The sequence below is a fragment of the Trematomus bernacchii genome, unplaced genomic scaffold, assembly GCF_902827165.1.
Source record: "Trematomus bernacchii unplaced genomic scaffold, fTreBer1.1, whole genome shotgun sequence".
NCBI classification, from domain to species: Eukaryota; Metazoa; Chordata; class Actinopteri; order Perciformes; family Nototheniidae; genus Trematomus; species Trematomus bernacchii.
This window is the reverse complement of record NW_022987771.1, coordinates 4,078,298-4,102,471: the sequence shown is the minus strand read 5'-3', so window position 1 is coordinate 4,102,471 and position 24,174 is coordinate 4,078,298. Positions and strand designations below refer to the sequence as shown.

General features: G+C 44.1%; 1 protein-coding gene across 1 annotated transcript in view; it reads left to right on the top strand.

Annotated features, from left to right (window-relative positions):
- The first annotated feature begins 487 nt into the window (after positions 1 to 487).
- Positions 488 to 24,174, top strand: part of tet3 (tet methylcytosine dioxygenase 3) — a 50,867-nt gene continuing 27,180 nt past the window's right edge. Inside the window, 3 exon segments of the mRNA XM_034148830.1 lie at positions 488 to 671; positions 1,287 to 1,346; positions 19,211 to 22,031. Of these exon segments, the coding sequence (XP_034004721.1) occupies positions 19,259 to 22,031 (2,773 nt within the window). The 5' untranslated portion in view covers positions 488 to 671; positions 1,287 to 1,346; positions 19,211 to 19,258.

Below are 24,174 nucleotides of genomic sequence, written 5' to 3'. Positions count from 1 at the left end.
TGTGGGTGTGTGTGTGTGTGTGTGTGTGTGTGTGTGTGTGTGTGTGTGTGTGTGTGTGTGTGTGTGTGTGTGTGTGTGTGTGTGTGTGTGTGTGTGTGTGTGTGTGTGTGTGTGTGTGTGTGTGTGTGTGTGTGTGTGTGTGTGTGTGTGTGTGTGTGTGTGTGTGTGTGTGTACATTTGTTCACCAATGTATATGTTTGAAGAAGGGGGGGTGAGGGGGGTTGGTTAAAGGGGCATTTACATCATGCATGAAGAAGGAAAAGAGAAAAATAAGTGAACGTGTGGGAGGAAAGAGTAATAGCGATCACACAGAGAGAGAGAGAGAGAAAAAAATCCCTTTGCCGTGTGTGTGTGTGTGTGTGTGGTAGAAAGAGAGAGAGGGAGAGGGAGGGGGGTAGAGCGAGAGCGCAAGCGACACAGAGAGAGAAAGAGAGAGAGGGAGAACGTGCGTACGAGGGCTCATGTAAAACCAGATTAAAAACACAAGATGGCTTCCTGAATGGGCTGCTGGAACACAGACGAGAGAGAGAGACCGAGGAAGAAGAGTGGAGAGAGGGAGAGAGAAGAAAGGGAGAGAGAGGGATAGAGGTGAAGACAAGAGGGAGTCTTCTGATGGGGATTCGGCCAGCGGACGGCGGAGTAAAAACCAAGGCAGCTCAGAGGCTTGGAGGGTAAATATTCATCACTCCAGACTATTTTAGGATTGATAGGTGGGTGGGGGGGGGGGGGGGGGGGGTGAGGAGGGGGGGGGAGGTTGGCGGGACTAGGGAACAGCTCTAGACAAAACACATCATTTAACATCGAGACATCCAGGGTTATGCAGACAAGGGGGGACATGCTGTGCAAAATAAGAAGATCCTTTTGTTTTACACAACAGTTTCCATGTACTGCATCCCAGCTTTTCACTGACACTTGTGCACGGTTTTAACAGAAACTCTCGTATTCAGCATTTGATGAGGAGGGTTGTGTCAGGTGAGGAGGATACAGACATTACATAATTCTTGAATTGAAATTGAATCCGTGTCCCAGCAGCAGAGGGAAGTGCCGGCTCGCTGTCTGAAACACCAATCAAAGAAAAATACTTTTATTTATTTTTGAAGCATGACAGCAAGGAGGAAGACAGACATGTTACACCCGGTGCTCCTGTCCTTAATGACGAGTCTTTTTCAAACAGGCCCTTGTCGCATTATTCTATTGATTGTTAATCTCACCCCCTCCCATCTCTCTCTGTCTCCCTCTCACTCCCCCCCCTTCCCTCGCTCCTCGTCTGTTGAATGGCTGTACAGGTGGAGTATTTTGAAGACAACCAACGAGGCAGCTTGGGAAACCCTGAACCTGCAGCGGAGGTAAGACGAGTGCCATCTCTGTACATCTTGCTCTGATTCCCGCTTTTTTATGAGGTGTAAACATTAGTCAAGGCAGCGACCAATCCCTCTACTCTTTCTTTGTGTGTAGTTGCACGTGCATTCCTTTTAAATGTGACTACGTTAGTTTTCCATGTCTGTGTTTTCAATACCTATTACGCAGAAACCGCTGTGGTTCAGTCGCTAGTTTGTCATTTGACTGTTTGCTCCTCTCTTCGGCGAGCTCATTATTTCTCCCTGATATGGTCTCCGGTTGGAATAAAGGTGCATCATTAGACGTCTCAGGATGTACTTTGCCAATCTCAATTTCCCCGCTCGGTAGCTGACTGTGTTCAAGTTTATCTCCAAGCCGCGGTGAGCTGAGCGCCTCATGATGAAGTGGCGGCGTCCTCAGTTTAAAGCGTCCCACGCTGCCCTCTGATTGGTGCCAGAGAAAAGCATGTGTAGATACAACAAGCCAGGGAGAGGAGGGAGTAAGAGGGGGGAGTAGGAGGAGGAGGAGGAAGCCGACTCGCCGGCTCAGGAGCCAGGAGGGCCGTCCTTCTTCTTCTTCTTCTTCTTCTTCTTCTTCTCCTAGGTTCTGGAGTCAAATGAGGTAAAGGGAGTAAAAGTTAGTGGGTCACGCATGCGTACGTGTGATTGCCGGCGTAGTAACCTGTGGCGTGAGGCGGCCGCTGAGCGCTGCTGTTCTTCAGTCTGTCGAGTCGAGACACGCTCCTGTGTTTCTGTGCAGAGGAAGTTTGAGCGGCGAGGCTTCATGAGGAAAGGATTTGTCGAGTTATAAGATTATTAGGATGTCATCTCTGCGGGAGAAAGAGAGCTTTAGTTTGACTTCACATGCACAGGGGACAGTGTCAGTGTTGTAGAACTAGACAACGTGGAAAAGACAAGATACCAGAGGTGGAAGAAGATCATTTGGTCAAAGTAGTAAAACCACTATTTAGAAATACTCAGTTCATTTTTGTTACTAAAATATTATTTATTTTTTGATATTTGTAAAGTACAACAACTAAAAATACTCACTATGCAGAATGTCCATCTTTCAAATAATATATATTGTACTTCTGGATTATAATCAGTGATCTATGAATGTGTTTCTCGCCGCTGGTAAAGGTGGAGCTAACTTTATTGACTTATTAAACTGCTAGGTATCTTAATCCATAACGGTTCATCATAATAAATAATTGTATTGGATTTTGTATTAATAATATAAAGGTACTTGTATTTGTACAATATTTGCTTCCAAATTGTAGAGGAACAGAAGTATATAGTAGGCTTAAATTGGAAATACTCGATACTTAATACATGTCAAGTATTTCAAAGTTGTACTTAATTACCGTTACATATACTTAGTTACTTTCCAACGCTGCAGGTTACGACTGGAGGACATTCAAGCCGACAGATACACATCAGCTATGAGATGTTAGTTAATCAGTTTCAAATGTGATGAACAGGTTTTCTTTAAGCCTGCTCTAATCCCCGTGCCTCTTTATCTTTACAGTATATATAGGACCATCTGTAGGGGGGTAAGAAAGAAATCAGTGCAGACTGTGTTTAACAAGTTTTTATTCTCTGCCTTCCTGAGCTGCTGTTTGTCCGGGGTCAGGGTCCTCGCCGCGGTGTTTATCTCGTCGGGATCTGTTTCCTTGTCAAACACTTCCCCGGTCACACAAAGAATAACCCGGGCGACCGCCAGCAGCAACATGTTTTGACTAAAACAAAAACAGACAGAGAATATCAGCCACGCTTTAGCTAACCTGCACTGTCTCCAAGTGTCTTTAAGCGTTGACTTAACTGACCTGTTCGCAGCTTTTTTAAAGGTTTGGGACTAGCCTAAAGTACCAATTATTTGACATTTTATAATCCTGAAATGACTGTTAGATCCTAATGTTCCTTTATTATCAACAATGTAACACTAGTGCGTTACATTCAGTGTGTGATAGCCGAATACAGAAGTTTGCATGTTGTCCATTTTCATACCTTGACATGACAAGTTGTGTGCACATATAATAGGAAAAACCTACGTAAACAGACAACATAACTGATCAAAATGCAGACATAAACACACAAACATTCATTCAAACATATATTTTAGTCATTGGAAGTGTTTTTTTTAACCTTTGCATTAATACTATTGAATCCCATATCCAAGGCCATACAAGAAGCAAGTTCTGTAAACATATTAAAAACATATATATTGAGCATTGTGTTTAATCAGCTATCCCTCTTTTTGGTTTTATACTTTTTTATATGTATTTATTGCTTAGATTTTCACGTTTTAATCAGTTTTATCAATGTTTTGTTGCAATTTCCCCCTCGTACGGAAGGTTCTGTATAGGTAAAGTTTATTATCAGTACTATTATGATTATGATATTTCCAGGACACACACACATCAGATCAAAGACATGATCAAAAGCATGTCAGTCTGCTCTCTCTAAGTTTTGCTGTTCAGGAAGCAAGATAAGAGTTTGTACCACAACAGGTTATAAGACACACAGTGCACTCGCGTGATTCTTTTTTCCACGCACAAACACAGGATTTCCTCTCTCTACTTGTGATGAACTTCAAACGGCACGCTGGTAGGAAAGAGTCGGAGTAGAGACTGAATTTGCGTGACAGCAGATGGAAGGTGTTTTTTAAAAATCATAACGCTGGAATCCCCGGCTTCGATCGCAAAGGGTTAACGCTGACCCAGTTTCCGTGGCAACACTGAATGTCTGATGACATCATTGCTTTAATTTTAGCTCAAGTCCGGCATCCAAAGTTTGGTCACGTGACAAACTCGCCGGCACTGCACACGTGTGTTTTGTGTGTGTTTATGTGTGTAGTGTAGTAGAGACTGAGGAAGTGGAGGGTTTGACATCACCTCTTCCATTCAGCGCTGGCTCACGATGCGTTCACTGCTCTGTGTGAAGTTTCCGTCTGTGAAGAAATGCAGCTATGTTTCCTGTGTGCTCTGAAACGAGAACTAGTGATCTAATAGCTGTGGGGGAAACGTGGCTTATAGGCGAAAGTTATATCTGCTTTTTGGTTCTCAGGATGAACAGATCGTGCAGTCATGGTCTTTATTCCACTCAAAAAGTCATACATAATGATTGAAGGACACGTCTTATTATTTTTCCTTTAATATTCATTCATGAAAAATTGATTTTATATGAATTACTAGCCTTGTGTTTCCTTGAAATCTTGATTAAAATGTTGAATGCCTCCACGGAGAACATAACAATACAAATGTGGACTTGTACGTCTTGATGTCTGCACAAATGGGGCTGTGTTTAAAAACAGCAAAACTATATCAAAAAACATTCTTGGTTTGAAGGAATAATTCACACGCAAAATTGACATTTATTAGTCAGTTGCTCATTGTTACTTTGAATTGCCAAATCAAACCTTTGCATGCCTCTACGGTGAACAAAGAATCCAAAAATGGAGAAAAGTCTTAATGTGAAGTAAGATGGGGTAAGAAGGGTTGTGTTTTAGAACAGAAAACATTTACAAACTCGCACACAACCTGTGTAGTATAATCCAAGCCTCATTTAATCTGCTTTATGCTCACCCAGGGTGTCCGCGGGGTCTTAAAAAGTATTAAAAGTTGATAAATCAATTGAACGAGTAGTGTGCTTGCACAAGTTTAAGACATGCAGAGGTTATTTCAGTCTTGCTTTTAAACACGACCTACTTTTAGTTAAATTCATCAACACTTGATTTTTCTCCGTTTCTCATTCTTCGTTCACTTTAGGGAGGGGTGCAAGATCAAATCTGTTTTCTTTAGAGAGAACACAAAGTACAAAATTGATACATAAATGGTTATTTTGCAGGTGAACTATATCTTGAGGATACTGGAATATAATAAATGGTATTTTTTACATACAAAGTATATACATGTCCAGAAAAGCATACATTTACTCTGCGTCCTTGAGTTGGTGACAGATCTTCATGATTACATGACTTAAGTTGAGGCATTGTCTGCAGTTCAGAAGTGACTAATAATAAACCCATTTCACCTTGACTACAACCCTGCAAGCAAACTCAGAAATAGTCAGCTGCTTCCTGGCATTTCACAAATATCTACAGTACATTGTGCAGAAGTCATTTCCTTTAACGGTTACAAAAGAAGTATTGTTTGTATCAAAGGCGCCTGAAGGACTGGAAAACATCACATCATGTAAATCCTCATGAGAGCCTCACATACATGCAATCATTAAAGGTCCCCTATTATACTGTTTTTCATCAATATAGTATAGGTCTCAGATATATACAGAACCTGTCTCTGATTGGCTGAAACACCAAACAGATCATTGCAGCATCCCATAATCCCCTCTGTTTCAGCCCTGTTTCAAAAGTGCTGATTCTCTGTCTGTTACTTTAGATGAAAGTAAGGAGCCCCTCCCCACGCCTCTCTGAGAGATATTTGGTTAAAAAGAACTCAAGGTGCTCTAGGAGGAGATTCAGGTGATAAGGGGGGGGGGGGGGGGGGGGGGGGGGGGGGGGGGGGGGGGGTTACCTTGGTTGGTGATTGGCTAATGGTTACACAAGCCAAAACATCGTTATGACATCATAAAGTGGCCAAAATCTGATCAGCTCATTTTCAGACAGGTTTTTATATAAATGGATCAGGAGAAAAAGAGAGAGAATCTTTGTTCCTGAAACTTTCAGAATCTCTTTCCACAGAGGGGACACATGTTGATGTAGAAGAGACATGAAGACGTGGATTTTGCATAATAGGTGACCTTTAATACATATAGAGGTTTCATCTGTATTTAATGGCAGTAAAGCCAGTCTCTGTCCTGCTTCAGTGTGCCAGTGATCATGATGGATCGATGCCCTGCATGGCACCACGAGGTTCAGTGTGTGGCATTGTTGGTGGGATCAGTGTTTGATGTCGAGGGAGGCTGTCGGCCGCCCGGTGCCGCAGTTAATAAAAAATGAATGGGGAGAGGGGGGGGGGGGGGGGGGGGGGAGGAGCCCTCAGCTGTTGCTCGAGCTCTTTAACTCTCACCTCTCTGCTCACTCCCTCTGGACACTTTACTGGATCCTGAATCCCTCCGCTAACCCACCGCCAGGTTTTATGCAACACAACGCCACAGCTGTCAAAGCTTTATCTCACGCTATGGGAGCACGCACATGAACATGTTGATCTCTGGAACAACAGAGGTTTATTAATGTGCATTCATATATGATTGATCCAGAGAAATGTGGAAGATTGGACTGATTTTAATGTCAGATAGTAACGGTTATTTACATTATTGATTCATCTGCTGATTATTTTTCTAGATATATCGTTTGATCTATAAAAATGTCAGGAAAATAAATAAAAATGGTCCACCCCAGTTTCTAAATGTTCTTTAAATGTTGTATTGTCAATCAAAATGCCAAATATATTCACTATAATATGATATTAAACAGAAAAATGCAGGAAATATCCATTACTCAGGGGCTAAAAAACTGCATTTGATGTCACTTTGGCATTCAAAAATGACTCGACTTTAAAATATTGTTGTTTTATCACTTACTCTTTTAATCAACAACGATTAAACGATAATAAAAAATAGTTGGCCACCTTTTTCCTCCCATCATCTGATTGATTAGCAGACTTATCTTTGCAGCTTTGATGTAAGATAAGTAATACAACTGATAGTCCAGAACACATGGCATGTATTTACTTCAGAAAGAAATTACACATTAAACGGCAAAACATTTCCAGACATCATCCTCTATAAGAGCCTGTCTTTCATGTGACATAAAAAGCATTTGGACCTTGACTGTAAATCAGCATGATTTAGTGTAAAGAGGTGGAGTGCTGGCCCTTTAAGCCCGGCTCCGCCTCACATGAACATATGGGAAGCTAATCTTAGCCCGAGTCCTGAGAGAGACAAGGCTGGCAACCAGCCACTGAGCAGGGGGACGTTTCTCCAGCTCTCCCTCTCAAGTACGAGCAATTTAAAACACATCATATAATCTCCAAAAAGCCCTCACATAATTAATAAGTGTGTGATGTGTCTCACCTGAAGACAGGTTGCTTTACTAGGTAGGTAGGTAGGTGGGTAGGTGGGTAGGTGGGTGGGTAGGTGGGTAGGTAGGGTAGGTGGGTAGGTAGGTAGGTAGGTATGTATGTAGGTAGGTAGGTGGGTAGGTGGGTAGGTAGGTAGGTAGGTAGGTAGGTAGGTAGGTAGGTTAGGTAGGTGGTAGGTAGGTTAGGTAGGTAGGTAGGTAGGTAGGTAGGTAGGTGGTAGGTGGTAGGTGGGTGGGTGGGTAGGTAGGTAGGTAGGTGGGTGGGTAGGTAGGTAGGTAGGTACTTTATTTATCCAAAGTTGAGAAATTGTTTGTCACAGCAGCATGTTGACAGTCAATCTACAAGAATGACTACATTTCTTCAAAATAGAGAGTGTGTTTAGTGTTCCCCCCTTTTGTAAAAGCGTCCTTGGGTATATGTGAGGCGCTATATAAATGTAAGTAATTATTATTATTATTATTATATTCTCAGTAAATAACACCTAGTCCCTAAACACTATAACATATACAGAATAAATAATGGTTAGGGTTATATACCAATCTTCTACTATTATAAATAACCGTTAATGCTGGACAATGATGTGAACTTTATTACGACTTGCCTCACATTACCCTGGCACACAGTGAGGTTTTATTTTATCATTTTGTTCCCACATCCATCTCCCGTCTGTCTTTTGTCCACTCTCTTTGTCTCAGACCCAAAGACATTTCCTATATATTGATTACATTCTTCTCCTTCTTTTCAAACCTCAGGCACAAAGAGCTGCCTCTTGAAAACAGCGCCTCCTCCTCCTCGTCATTTTTTAGCAGCTCCACCCTGCCCAACAACCCCCCCCCCCCTCCTCTCCTTCCATAACAACCTTTAATTTTTCCTCCTCCCTCCTCAAACCACTCCTCTCTTTCTCTTTGTGAGTAGAGGGGTAAGGGAGGGCGAGCGAGAGAGAGAGAGAGAGAGAGAGAGAGAGAGAGAGGGTTGGCCTTCCCCAGCTGGGCTATTCGTGCCGAGTTGCACGTGCCACAGTCAGGAGGTATGACTCAGACTGGATACCGTACATTCAGCACTACGATCTACACACAAACACACCCCGAACATAACACCGTCCTGCCTGGGAGCGTGTCATGGGAGGAGCCATGATGGGGGGGCGGGGGGCGGGTGGGGGCAGATGGCAATGAAAGCAAAGACAAAGAGAGGGAAAGAGACCGGTGCAAGGTGGAAATAACACGGTGAAACCTAAAATATAACCAACATGTGAACAGATAATGTGCATTCATATATGCATGTGCACTGATCAGATGCTAGAAGCCCTGTAATACTATTCAAACAAGTACTACTTTTTACTATCCTTACCATTTTGTTTTGGCAATTAGATCAAAAACAAAGAGAGAAACAGACAGATGCAAGGTGGAAATAACACGGAGAAGCTACATGTTAACAGTCTTTTAACAGATTCAAAAATAGTGTACATTCATTTTTACATGTACACTTTTCGGATGTTGGCTATATTGCAAAAAAAAAGCCCTGATATGCAATTCAAAAATGTAATCCCAATTATTTCACTTCTTACTATCCCTACCATTTTGTTTTGGCAATAAGAGCAAAAACAGAGAGAACCAGACAGATGCAATGTGGAAATAGGAGAAGCTACATGAACAATATGTTAACAGTCTTTTAACAGATTCAAGCACACTTTTCAGATCGGCCTCAATATGCTTTTCAAAAAAGGCACTGTCTGTCGGATTTTCATCAAAAAAACAAAGACACATGGACAGACTAAAAGATGCAAGGTGGAAATACCAAGGTGAAGCTTCATATGTAAACGGTCTGCTGCTCGCTGTAGGCATTTATTATTAATAAAAGCAGCCAAACTGCGTTAAAAGAGGTATTGCGTCATTTGGACAACGCTTAATATTCTGATCTTTAACTTAAAGGTAGGGTAGGTAATTTTGGAGAAACCAGCTCGAGTGCGCTAGAATTTGAAAATACACAGCCGGAGAAAATCTGCCACTTCCTTACAGAGCCCCTCCTCCAACACACACGAACGCGCACATGACCAATGAGGGCACGAGATAAGTTTGTGCACAGATGGAAGGCTGACAGGCAGGTAGGCCATCCAGTTATTTTAGCCGGGCCGGCTAAAATGATTGGTTGTGCTTTTTACAGTATTACAGCTTCCACAGATGAAATTTTTTTATGGATTTCTTGTCAAAGCACTTAAGATATTCATTGCTATCGGGATGTTAAGAGCATTCCATGGAATATAACAAAAAGTGTATCTCGAGCCGGTTTCTCAAACTTACCTACCCCACCTTTAAAGTCGCTGTTTTGCTAACTTGGAGAGCGCACAACAAGCGAAAACCATCTGACACTCTCAGCCCACCAAATACTAAAATAGCTTTTATCTAAAAGTAGGGCTACTTCTGTCGTTTGGACTTTAACACTTCTTAACATAATGAGAAGAAACTTTACTTGTCGAGTATTAAATGCACACAGGGGTTTACAAACATAGGTTTTACCATGTGGTTGTTCTTTATTTATTTATTAAATGACCAGAGAACTTGCTATCTGACAATAAAATGACCTTTAAATCTTGAATTGAATCTGGCAATATATAAATAAAAACAGTTTAAATGACACCATGTAATTGTAATATTGCGATAACAATGTGTGTATACTGTATAAAGGTGATCTTTATCTGGATAGTGAATGTTATCCACATGTGCAGAGACTAAATATTCAAGTCTCTATGTACGACATTATAAAACGTTGTTCAGTGTTCTTTATAAAAAAGACAAAACTAGGCAAAAATAATAACAAACTAAACACAATCATAAGATAGCCCAGTAATTTATTCATCTGTATTTGTTAAACCAGGCAGAAACCCTTTGTTTTCTGCTCTGTTAAATATTTGCAGCCTCTCGTCCTGCCCACCAATAAACCCGCTGACCTGAACAATCCAATACTGTCGGCACTCTAGCATGTATGTGTGCGGGGAGAGAAAATCACTGAAGTTTGCGCCTCTGCATGTGTTGCCAGTGGATGCATTTCTTGTCCTACCTCTCTGTGTTGTGTGTGTGTGTGTGTGTGTGTGTGTGTGTGTGTGTGTGTGTGTGTGTGTGTGTGTGTGTGTGTGTGTGTGTGTGTGTGTGTGTGTGTGTGTGTGTGTGTGTGTGTGTGTGTGTGTGTGTGTGTGTGTGTGTGTGTGTGTGTGTGTGTGTGTGTGTGTGTGTGTGTGTGTGTGTGTGTGTGTGTGTGTGTGTGTGTGTGTGTGTGTGTGTGTGTGTGTGTGTGTGTGTGTGTGTGTGTGTGTGTGTTGGGGGTGGGAAAGGGGAGAAGGAAAGTCGAAGTGTGTCAGATCTGATGACCTTGATGGCTTTAGACTGCATGGTAATGTGTGGTGGGGGTGTATGGAAGTAGATGAGAGCAGGAGGGGGAATCAGCTGACAGGGAAAGATGGGAGGAGGAGGGGGGGGGGGGGGGAAGACCCTCATGTCATGACCATGATGCTCATGTGAGCTGCTTAATGCCTTAACCCTTAACCCTCCCACTGATGAGAGGTGATGAATCTGCAGAAATAGATAAATCACAGCAGTTCCTGTAAATATTATTCACCCGAATGGGTTGTTCTGTTTTGGCTCTTCATGGGTTTCCTACACACAGACTTCCCACTATGTTGGTGTGTTGGTAACATTTAAATACAAGTTTGTTTCGGGTACACAGAAGGGTTTTTACGTCAGGACTTTGTTGAGAAGAATAGAAAACAGATGATTCAGGGTTAGTCATATGCAATTCGACCCTGCACACACGGCTGAGGGTGGATTTCTCATGTCAGTCATCACTCCTACAACCAAAACCTTTCCTCTGTGATGCTGAGAAACAGAAAGCGAGAGACGTGAGAGAGATGGAGAGAGAAAGAGACGAAGGCGTGAAAAAAACCAACTCATTTGGACGATCATTTGACTCGATTGTGAGATGATCCATGTGAGAGTGTGTTGTACTTTCTTCTTTCTCAATGCCGGGTTACAGCAGGTTTGCCGTAAGTAATATTCTTCTGAAATACTTGAACTGTTGTACTTTCTCTTGAGCTCTTAGTGAACACAGTTGATTTACAAGTTAGACGACAGACTGTGTGCCCTTCAGTTATAATGTAGCCAGTCACGTTGTTCTGCTATCTAGATGAGAGTAACCCTTTGTGCTCAGGAGGTGATTTAAGGACAGCTCTCATGGGCAGCATGGTGGTGTTTTACTCACAGAGAAACATCCCGAAGCATACTATGGTGTTATATCTGGTAAACCCCTGATCTTTTGTCAAACAGGGTTCTGGTAAACACCTGCCTTTCCTGAGATGACACCGGCTACATGTGTGTGTTACTTTAATGAACTTGTATCTACCTAAACAGTAAATGTTGATCACATGTTTTGTATTTACAGTGTGTTGTTTATCCTCTGCATCGCGTGTGAGAAAGGTGGATTTCCTGTCGTGGAGGTTTCTCCTTTGTTGATGTTTGGGTCAAATTGTACTTCTTTGGTTTTACTCAGCGATGTATTTGGACAGTGACACTTTCACTCAGAGCTCGATTGTACATCAAGAGTTTAACTTGCGTTTCTGTTTCTTCATGGTGTTGATAGTGTTAAAGACATGTGATGCTATTCATTTATACACAGTTGTTGTTGTTGTGATGACTGTGAGGTCTCTTTTAGCCACGACTATTTGTAGGGTTGCTCCATTATGGCAAAAACCATTCAAATAGATGGCTTTTCCATATCTCCTATTCTTATTCTGGCTAACTATATTCACCACACTCTAGTCAATAATTCACTGCTGTTAAGGAAAGGCGGATTGTGTGCAATATGTCAAATTGGTCATTGTTTTATTTGGATTATCTTGTTTTCATAATCTTTGGAAGACAATTGTCTCCTTACTGTTTCATTATGATTTATCGTTGTGTAGCGGTTATACATTCTTTAATAAGAGCTCTGCTTTAAAGGACAGACAAAGCCTGATTTGCTCATTCGGTCTTTCAAAAGAGGAACTGTGCGCGGAGAGCATGTGGCGCAGGGGTTAAGACGAGTGTTGAGTTTGAAACTGCTGTGTCACTGCAGCCTGGAGAGTGAGTCGGGTGGATGACGCCTTCGAGTGTCCGTTGGTGTGTGTTGTGGGTGATAGTTGTAAGTGGGCACGTGACAGAAGAAAACATGTACCCACCAAAGGCGTGTGTCAGGGTGGGAGACACTCGTGACGACGATGACGGTGCAGCTACGTCACCGCCACATGTGTTTCCTACCTCTCTTGCTCATTGCTCTCCCCCTCGCTCATTGGCACTCCCTGGTCACATGACCTAATGCTCTACTTCTCTTCTCCTTCCCTTAGACAGCTTAGGCTGCGCTGTGTTCCTCTCTAGGATTTGACGCTCATCTGTGTGTGTGTGTATATACGAATATGTGTGGCAACAGAGGGACAGACAGTGTGCAATTCACAGGGCCACAGAGCGCGAGCGTCAGAAAGAGTTGGAACGGAAATGCAATAAGCTATGCTACGAGGAGAAAAGGCTCAGGAAAGAAAACAGAGAGGCAAATACAGAGAGGGAGGCACTTTGAGAAAGCGACAGCTCAAGAGAAAAAGGCAAAGTAAGAGAAGCAGGGACAGGCTACTGAAGTTGATCCAGCCATAGCACAGCGTAGCTCGGTAACATAAGAGAAAAACACTACGCAGGAGCTGACAGCGATCTGCATGGGGAGGACGGCCATGTTTCCGCCCCTCCTCCTCCTCCCGGTTTAATCTGCTCCAAAACTCCAGCAATGTTGGAGAGAAGAGAGGAGACGCCACAAGGCCGGTCTGACAGGGAACATCCAGCGATCATGGCGACGTTGATGATGATAATGATGGCAAAGACGCCAAGGCAGGACAACGGGTGAGGAGAGGAAACTAGAGGACATTTACCGGTGGACAGGAGAGGATAGAAGTCCTCAGCGAACTGTGATGGTTTCTGTGGTGGCTGTCTTCGTTTTGCAACAACCAGCAGACCCTCTTTCTCTTTGCTCCCTTACATAATGACTGTGTTTTTCTCCTAAGACATCCTCCTCTTGTTGTCTTCCCTCTCCTCAGTTGTTCCATTCTGCTACTCTTTCTCGCTGATGTCGAAGTGTCATCCGCTCTCCCCTCTCCATCGCCTCGCGTACTTCCTTTGACTTCTTTTGTAATCATATCGCCATTGCTATTCCGTTTATTTTCACCCCTCGTGTACAGAGTGATTTGACATTATACTGTCGATGAAGGATCGTTTTATAAAGCGAACCCAGCCAGACACCTTCCACCTCGTCCGTTGGATCTTCGAGGCAGGGCCAGCAGCTCCCTCTCCATCTCCCATCCTTTCCCTCTTTCCTGTGCATGCTGCCTCGCTTACAGGATCTATTACTATCCGCCACAGGTGTAGGATTCAAGCGTTTGGTTTTAAGTGATGAATAGGCGACCGATGTGAATAGGAAAGAAAATGGAGATCCAAGAACCATAACCGGTGGCTTGTCCTTTGGCCCAGAGCCGTAATCTTGTTCGCTAAAACCATGGAACAAAAACCTCCGTAAGGAAAAGCAGACCCCATTTCCAGACGACATACACATGCATAAACATAACATCGCTTTTTTCCATTCGCTCCTTTTTCCCGTTGATGGCGTTTTGAGTTGTGTATTCGCTTGGCAGTCGATGGTTCGCCTCTGCACTGGAAAACTCTGTCATAGACCAAATTGCCAACAGTGGGCTTTTTTGTGGATAGACAAAACACACAGTTATATGTAGCATCATCTAATGCAGTGGTGCTGAAGGGCTTGCACACACACACACACACACACACACACACACACACACACACACACACACACACACACACACACACACACACACACACACACACACACACACACACACACACACACACACACACACACACACACAGAGGTTTTCTCATTGGTTTTCTCTGCTGCACTGTGCTGTTTCCTAGGCTGCCGCTACTGGCGACTCTCCCCCACAGCTCTCTCTGTTTCTGCTCACTGCACACTCCCCCATTGCATCGTACGTGCCCACTGCGGCTCAGATAATGGCCTCTCGCTCTGCACACACTGGAGAGAGAGAGAGAGAGAGGAGATGGAGGGAGAGGCTGCGCGAGAGGGAGGGGAATGGAGAGAGAGAGAGAGAGAGAGAGAGAGGGGGAAGGTGGGGGCTGCGAAGAGAAGCCGACTGCATGTGTAACCGAGAGAAAGAAAGAGGATATTGAAAAAGGGAAGGGAGGAGCAGACAAGAGATAATGAGAAAGGAAAAAGGAGAGAACAGAAAGCGTCGGCCATAAGAAGAGGCACGAGAGAAATGAGAAATGTGTGTGTAGCTGTGTTTGGGGGAGGTGTGTGTGTGTGAGAGGCTTGCTGTGTGTGAATGCATGCATGTGTATTTCGGCGCTCGCTCTGCCTGTGCAGACTGCAAGAAATAAAAAAGGAATACAACCCATCGGGGTCGGATTGATCGTGGGCTGCTGTGCCGGCAAGAACCTCTCATGCTCCTCTTAACGTCTGCTTTCCCCCTCTGGACGTCTAAGACCACGTAAGTATGCGGCGCCGCTGCTCGGGCTCTCAGCCGGCTTCATATTGTCTCTGCTTCATGTTCCTGCTCGGCACGGCAGCAAAGGAAGGGGTGGGGGGAAAGGAGGAGGACAAGAGGGAGGATTGAGGGGGGGCTGTTGTGTATCTGGGATTTAGGTTCAGCTGTCTACTCACGAGCTGCACTTAACCTCCTCATCACCACCACCGCCATTAGTGTATTTAGTGGCTTTGTTTCCTCCATCTAGTTGTTGTTTTTCGTACTGTCAGAGTTAAATAGCCCTTGCAGAGCTGTAACAGCTTGTCTTGTGAAATCAGACTGCCATATCTGATCTGGTTAGCTGTGTTGATGTCTTCAGAGACACTTTAAAGTGTGTGTCAGGCATGTACTATTGTGTGTGTGTGAGTGACACACTGCGAGAGAAGACAGATAAACTCTTGGCAGGCTCTGTCACGGTGTAAATATTTGTCAAAGCACGTGGTCTGTCCAGTCCAAAGATACCCGCATAGGTGTAATGTGCTGCAGGTGTCAAGTGCAGCGTTCATTCCCAGGTTGGCAACCTCAAGGTTAATCAAGGCTGCGATCATGTGAGGACTCAGAGAAGTGTTGTCGTGCAGTATTTATTATCGGAGTAAAGTCCATTTGAGTGCAGCCCGCGGTGCTTTAAACCCACGTGACTGTGTGTCTGTGGCGGGGGTTCTGTGTATGTAACTGTGTGTAAAAGGGGAAAAGAGAGCGTCAGTGTGCTTGATTGTGGGTTGTGCAGTGTTGCAGTCACTGTGTTTCAACACACTGCAGTTCCCATAACTGCCGTGCATGCACAGCCCCCCCCCCCCCCCCCCCCCCTCTTCTTCTTCCTCTTTCCCGTGTGATGCCACTGATAGTGCAGACATGGGGCCTCTCACGTATTGCATGCCGGCTGTTCACTGCTATCCCTGACAACCCCCTCCCCTCACACCTCTTTCCAATACCCCCGACCCCCCCCATGGACCCCCAACAGACACCCGGGCGCAGAAGGTGGATTCAAAAGGCCTGAGCATACTGCCTGTCCAGTAATTAGCCACTTGAAAAGGCTCATTTTAATAATATTCAAATGATGAGGAAGCTACACGTCAGGCTCACTTCTGCTGTCGTACACTGATGGATCTACACACAGGAGCCATGTTCTTTGTTTTTTTACATCTTCTGGATCTGGAACTAGTTCACATTTATGTTGAGGAATCAGATAGCCTGCTATGGATTTGTGTTTAAGTGTAAGTTTTTGTTTTTGTTGTGTCTTCTTAAAGTGCAGGGTTTGATGCATGGAAGTCTCCTTTATAGTGAAGGCTATACAATGTGAAGAATACATAAGGTGCATGTTTAGGGTATGATTTGTGTTCGTAGTATGCATATAGGTTTAATAATGTGACCCTCAAATGGTTATAATACAGTTTGTTATTTCTCAATCATCCAATTTATCCATAAAATGTCAATCGGTGTTTACCAGATGTCTCATTTAGTCCACAACTCATATATATATATATATACATCTTACTTTCCTAGAGGAGTGAAGAAACCATAAAATGTTCACATTTATGAAGCTTGATAATATGTCTGTAAAATGTTCCAAAATGTGCATCAGTGTTTCCAAAAGCCCTAAAGTCCTTCATTTTCTTGTTTAGTCCACACCTTAAAATTATTCATTTTACGGACATTGAGAAGCAAAGAAATCACATTTAAAAAGCAGAAAATGTGCGTTTAATTTAATATTTCACATTGTATTAAATCATCTTCGCAGCTTTTGGGCTAACACCAAAAAGCTATTTATAGAGTGAGTCTGCCATTGATTATGTGCCGTTGGAAAATACTGTTCAGCCACTACATGAACTCTGTCAATGATCCCTCAGACTACCCTTGGTTTATCTCTGTTTGCTGGTACTCTCTTGAGTTATTTGAGGACAATCTATGAGGGGTTAACCTGGGTTGAATGCTGTTTGCACGTAGTATTTAAAGATTCATCAATGGATCACCATAGTTGGCTTTAAATCATATCATATCAAGATATTTCAGATCTCATCAAACATTGTAAAATGATTTGCCTACACCTATTGTTTGCCCTTTCGATGAAATCTCACCCCCCATCATGGTGCTTCAGGCTGAGCAAAAGAACAGAGTGCTTTTGAAAAAAGTCCAATTGGTGTGTTTGCTGTTTTTGGAGAAACTAGTGGTTACTGACCCAATTCTGACTCAGAGAGGAAGTGAGAAATGTGGCTGCAGTGATCAGCTCTTGATACGTGCAACAAAACATCCGAGAAAGTCTTTCAACGTTGAATACTAAGATTAAAGAAGCAATGTTTCCCCAATGTGTGACTCATAGCCAGCATGTTTATGAAATACTTATATATTTTTAAGTAATGCATGGTGGGCTGTAGCAGGTGGTTAAAGACAAATCAAAGCGTCCTTTTTAATTGACCTGTTCTTTAACGGGTATATTCCCTTTGAGAATCAGAATCTCTTTTATATGGCAGTGGCAAAGATGGAACCGTATACAAGTGTTTACATGACAGTGAAGTAAAGAACTGCTCTTTGACTTAAAAAACATACACTTATTCCAGATTACACATTTTACTGATTACATTAAAGGATGACTATAGAAACAAAAATAATCGTTAACTCTATGTTTCACTGACATAACAAGACATTTGAAGACATCACCTTGGGCATTGAGAAACTTGGAAGGAGCTTTTATTTGTACTATTAGTTTAGCCAAATCTTGCCCTTTTTTGTAGTCTACATCATCACTTAAATGTTGGTACATCCCATAGGGTGTCTTGGTTTGTTTAGCACATTTCACTCTTAAATGATCCCACAAATGTTGGGGTCTTTTGACTTGATGAAAAATTTGTATTTCCTTCACTTTTCTCACTGCATCAATTTCTCATGATGTGGCGGTCTCTCAACAGAAGCGTGATGGTAGTTCAACCATGTGGAGAAGTATTTTATATAGTAGTCACATGTTCCATTAGCCATGCAAACATGCAGTATACGTCCATGACTTTTAACACTAGACAGGCCTTTCTGTCAGCATACACCAACCCGTACATATACAACATCAATTCTGCCCAACTGCAATTTTACTCCCTACAACTTGGTAGCATTAAGTTGTAAGTTCATCTTGTGTGTTTCTTTAAATACATGCTCATGTTTGAGAGCATTACATGTACAGAGCCACAATCTTCAATGAATACTGTTTTTAACGGTTAAACCCTCAATGTTAAAATGCCAACAAAGAATTTGAGTATTTTTAGCTCTCCAGCTCTTTGACTGTGGTTTTACCAACCAGGGCAGTGAGGGGGTTTTCTTTTGTTGGTTTTGTATTTAGGATTATCTTAGCATGACATACTAATCTTCAGATATTTGGTTGATTCTGTGTTTGCCATTTAAGGTCTTGTTTTAGAAGAAAATGTCTTGGGTTGAGGATATAGTCACTCAAGCGAATGGAAGTTGCACTGCACACTTTCAGACACTGAGTTGAGTCCCTGAGTTTCAGGGACTTAAATGAGCCCATCATGAACAATATATCACAGATAAAAGCATTGCATTACAAACACATGTTGTTATCAAGTGCAGTACATTTATTTTTGTATGGGACATTTCTTAAATATCTTTATTCGTTTCTTATACTTATTGTTTTCTTGAAATAAAAAAATCACCCTTTTTAAACCATTTCACACCCTTTCAAAGTGCATTTACCCTTTTTAAATGTACTAAGAACTTTGTAGTTTTTAATGTAAGTAGAATATTTTGGACCTCAAAGTAAATTTGTGTTTTGTATATTTGGTATTTTTCTCCCCTCTGCCGCACACACCGAGGGTGACATGTTTTAGAACCAACTGCCTGCTTTGCATAGCCCAACTGATCTGGAGCACAATGTCCTTTTATATACAACAGTAAAACTATGCCTCATGACCTGTGACTTGCTCGACAAAACACTTGCCTGTTATGAAAACAGTCCACTGGAGCAATAGTTAATGCCGCTTTCCTTTCCTGACATGACCCTGCAGCGCCGTATGTTCTGTATGAAGTAGGAGGGAAACCCTGGATGAGAGCTGAAAGAGGAAAAGGGAATGGAGTCAGATATTACAAATACAAATTCATGGGGTGATTTTCCTAAATCATGCCTAGTGTACAATGTGTACTGTTTTACGAGTGTTCCTGGATTCATTAGATTGTTATGATCTCACTAACCTCAGCCCTTCTTTGTATTGCAGACTGTTCGCAAAGTCACTTCAGTGGATGGCCCCAGAAGTGGAGGCCAGATGGAAATTGGGTCACATGACCGCCTCCAGGAAGGCGCGCTGAGCCTGGAACTGGCCAATGGGGTGAACCGCTTCCCCAATGATGAAGCCTCATCTATGGAAACAGATCAGCAGAGGGCAGGGAGTGTGCCTCCTAGGCAGTGCTGGGTGTCAGGACATGGAAAGGTCAGTGACACCCAACAACAATGTTGGAACAGCAGCAGCGGTCCCACCCCTGGTGAACCTGTCCACCACGCAAACATGGAGGACGCCCACAACCTGGTGGCTTTCTCTGCTATAGCCGGCTCCCTGCCTCCTTCTTCCTCCTCCTCCTGCCCCGTGCAGCCTAACACAGGCCAGCTCTATGAGAAGTTCACCAAAGAGGTGGGTGCTGATGGAGTTCAGGCCAAACCTGAGGGAAGCTGCCAAACTCCAGAAGACTTGAACACTCTCCAGTCAGCACTGAGCCAAGCTAAGCATGGACACAAGCCCCCCAACTGCAACTGTGATGGGCCTGACTGTCCAGACTACCTTGAGTGGCTGGAGAAGAAGATTAAGTTGGCCAATAGTGGGGATCAAGGTGGCTGCAAGACGGCGGATGCTCCCCCACACGTACACCCTCATCTGCAGCATCCCCATTTGCAGCATCACCCTCAGCCCTACCCCCAGATGAATGGTGGCCACCGTCTGTCTTCTCCCTATCCCCAGCAGCAGGGATCTCAAGGCCCTCACTCAGTCCATATGCCCTGCCCCAAACCACCAATTCCCTGCTCTCCCCAGGTGCTCTCCATAGCCAAGGAAAAGAACGTCAGTCTTCAGACAGCCATCGCAATAGAAGCTCTGACGCAGTTATCTGGTACTGGTCCACAAGCTGCCGGCTCTCCCTACAACAGTAACCTCCATCACCACCAACATACCCACAACCTCCAATCTCAACCCCCCAATGGCACTAGCGTGATCCCGTCCTCTCCCGGCCCCCAATCATCCTCCTCACGCTCTCAATCCGTCCCTCCAGGACTACACAACATCCAGCAGGCCCCAGGGTCCTGCGAGCACCACAGGCCCCATTCCCAGGGCCAGCCACCCCATGCTTCCCCTCTCCCGTCCTCTACCTCTCCTTTCCCAGGTCAGGGAAAACATCCAGGCTTCAGCCCTAATCCCCAGCAGTGGCAGCAGGGTGCAGGTAGAGGCTCTGAACAGAGGAACTCGTGGATGTGTGTTAAATCTGAGCCCCAGTCTCACTACGCTGCCGCGCCTCACAGCAGCTCAGACCCCATGTCAGAGCTCAAACAGCTGCTTGGTGACACCAGCAGCAAGTTTAGCAATTTCAAGCTTCCAGTCCCACAGCAGCTGAATCAGAATGGAGGTGTCCAGGTCCAGGACAACCCAGCATTGGCCAGGATAAAGCAAGAACCGGACTCTGGTGAGCACTACCATCACACTGCCTCCATGGGGCATTACGGCATGGCTAATGGTCAGCAGCTGGGTCAGCACTACCCTGGCGGTCCTCTATCTCCTGGCCAGGCAGCCATCCGCCACTCCACTCAGGCAGCTCTGCAACAGCACCTTCACTACAAGAGGAACCTCTTCTCTAACCACTCCCCTGTCTTTGGAGCACCAGGCCCTCGTGCACCTATGGCTTGTCAAAACTTGAAAAAATGGTGGCCACAGATGGAGGCAGAAGGGTTGCCACATCTGCCCATCAAACAGGAACCCAAGGAACCCAAGAGGAGAAAAAGCAGCCAAGGTTCTCCTGTTGTTAAAGCTACGAGCGGGATGCTTGCAGTCCCTCCTCTGCCCAAACCCAAGCCGATAATCATCAAGAAGACCAAGCAGAAAGCCTCCCTGCCAACCTTCCTGCCTCAGAATCAGATCACCGTACAAAAACCATCAGTCCTCGCGATGGACAGAGCCGCAGCCCTGGCCGGCCTGCTACCCTCTCTACCCATCCACAGTAACTCCACTCAGGCTGCTGCTGCAGGCCTCCCTGCCCCAGCCCAATCTCAGGTATCCATTTCCAGCTCCTCAATGACTCCCTCTTCCACTGTTTCTGCTTTGTCTGAAAACACTCCAGTCCTCATGGGCCACATTCTCCCATCTGTGGCCCTGTTTCCTAAATCAGATGGAGTGGGCATCTTGGCCTCCAGTAACACCAGCACCACCACACCTGTGACCTCCACATCTCCATCCTGCACTTCACAATTACCGAGTGTCATGAACATAGACCCCAAGTATGAAGAACTGATCCGGCAGTTTGAGGCTGAATTTGGGGACTCGGCCTCAGACGCACCTGCCACTCAGTCCATGGAGATGTCTACAGACCCTCAGCCGCTGAACCGGTCCCAGACAAGTTCTCAGGACCTCAGTCCCACATCATCGACTCCCTTAATTCACAACTCTCAAACCAGCTCCACACCTCATCCAGACGATCGGGAGATGGAAGTCAACAAGTCAGGGACCCAAAGTGAAGCAACCATGCATAAGGCACCTACAGAAAGCCCTATGGTGGATAACAATCAGCACCAGGAGGCCAGGAGACTTGAGGATATGTTCAGCATGCCGTGTTCTTCGCTGCCCAAGCGTATGAAGATCGAATCCTCGGGGGATATAACAGTACTTTCCACCACATGCTACTCTGAGGAGGACACGCCAACTAAGGACGGACTGCTGTCCTCTCCGTCTCTCAGAGGATTCCTAGAGTCTCCTCTGCGGTACCTGGATACCCCAACCAAGAGCTTGCTGGATACTCCTTCCAAGGATCTACAGGCAGAGTTCCCCGTCTGCACTTGTGTCGGTAAGTCAGTGTGTTGAGAGCCCTTTTAGGATAAATATAGTATCAATCTTACACATTTCACACCATTTCAAACGCTTCAATTCATATCTAAGTGGAGATAAGTTGATGTCTGTTGGAACAGTAAATCTGACCAGTGTTGGATAGTAAAAGCTTTTCCTTGTGGTGCTTTTTAGTATCAACTGGGCATGCATATTCTGCAGGGAGGACTCTCTTGGGAATCTAAATCTGGATATCTTGCAGCTTAACATTCATGCACCTGTCACTACTAGGTCAATTATTACAGTCCCTCTCTGTGTGGATGCTTGTTGAGTGTTTCTGAGAATGTGTGTGTTGCCGGGGGGTGTGACTGTGACCATAGAGACTGCGACAGTGTGAGGCACTAAAGGCAGCGGGTGGGAACAATAGCAGTGGTGGCAGAAGGAGCCTTTTGTGTGGGTTTGGGTCTGGCAGGCAAGCAGAACAGAGCCTTTGTTAGACAGAAAGGCTTCAGTTTGGGTCGTACCCTGCTCAGGTTAACATAGTAGGTGGTCCTACAGTAGAAAGCTATGAAACACGTATAGATCATGTAACAGATTCCATATTTAGAATAGGATAACAGTAACAGTTTTAGACAGAATGAGGCTTCAATACACCCACATCCTTATAGTGTAAAAGAGTCTTCTTATTATTTCCAGCTTGTCATTAATGAGTGAATAACTAAACCAGTATATTACCTGAATTGACTGGTTAGCAGCCATTAACTTGTTGCAATGACTGAAAAAGGAAATATTTGTTCTCTATGAAGGAATTACCAAAAATGTTTTGCGGTTTCTAAGGTCGCATTCACACCTAATAGCCCGTTTTCTGGTGCGCACCAGACGACAGTTTGTTACATTGTTTCATTTTTCAGAAGGTTCGGTTTGCGTTCACACGGGCAAAACTCAAACGGACTATAAACTTTAAACACAAGTCATGTGCTCGGAAATGCTGTTCAACTATTGGTCAGACATTGAGGGGGTAAAAACGCAAATCCCGGCTATTTCTACCGGAGCCTCCGCCATGGAGCATCGGCACTTTCGGCAGGTTATTCTCATGCTGTTGTTAATCTGGAGATCAACAGACTCTAGTGGCCCGCGCATATGATTATATAATCAGACAACGTCCGTTAAAAAACATTATAACATATAATGAGAGACGTTCTGCAGTAAGGAGGGGCGTTTCACCGACGACCTTACTTTTATGTAGTTGACGGAGCATTTTTACTTTACACGACACTGTTCAACACTTCATTCTGCTTCACTCTTTAACTAAACAACCGCGGATGTCTTGAAAGACACTTTCGCTAAAGATTTGGAAGACATCCGCGTTCTTGTAACTCGTAAATACTACGCTTCCTATGTTTTGGTGCGGACTGCGTTCACACCAGTTCCAGAGTTCACTTGCAAGCGGTCCGAGATCACCTCTTTTAGGCGGACCAGAGTCCGGTTGTTTAGTTCACTTCAGAGGTGTTCGATTCAACCGGACTATACAAGGCTGGTGTGAATGCGACCTTGCTGTAGAGCTGTAGGCCTTCAAAAGATTCATGATATACTTAATATCTTAGTATGTTATTTTATTAGATGTTATTACATTATATGTTATTTAACTCAGTCCTCAACCCCAAATTGCTTCTGTAGGCATTTCTATGGGATGTTAGTGTACGTAAGTCGCCTCGAATATGAATTACGTACCTCATGTAACCTTCACATATTTAAGATGCCCTCCAGGGTGAATGAAGAATCATAAACACAGAAAAGTCTTGATGAATGAACCATCAAAACATCCGTTAACAAACTCTCTCACGACTCCCGCTGTATAATCCAAGTCTCATCCATCCATCCAGCTGTGCTCACTACTTCACAAACACATGACTTTTACTAAACCTTTACTATTAAACAGTTCCACACCACTCATCTGTACAGGCACCGATTTGGGTTTGAATACTAAGGTTTTCTGTACAAGTCATGTGTTTGGAGAGCAGTGAGCACACAGCTGGATGAATGAAACATAGATTATACAGAACGAGCTGTGTGGGACTTTGTATTCAACATTTCAATATAGTTTTGATAAAACACAGCCCTGATTTACTTCAATACGCCAAGACTTTGTATGAATTTCAATGATT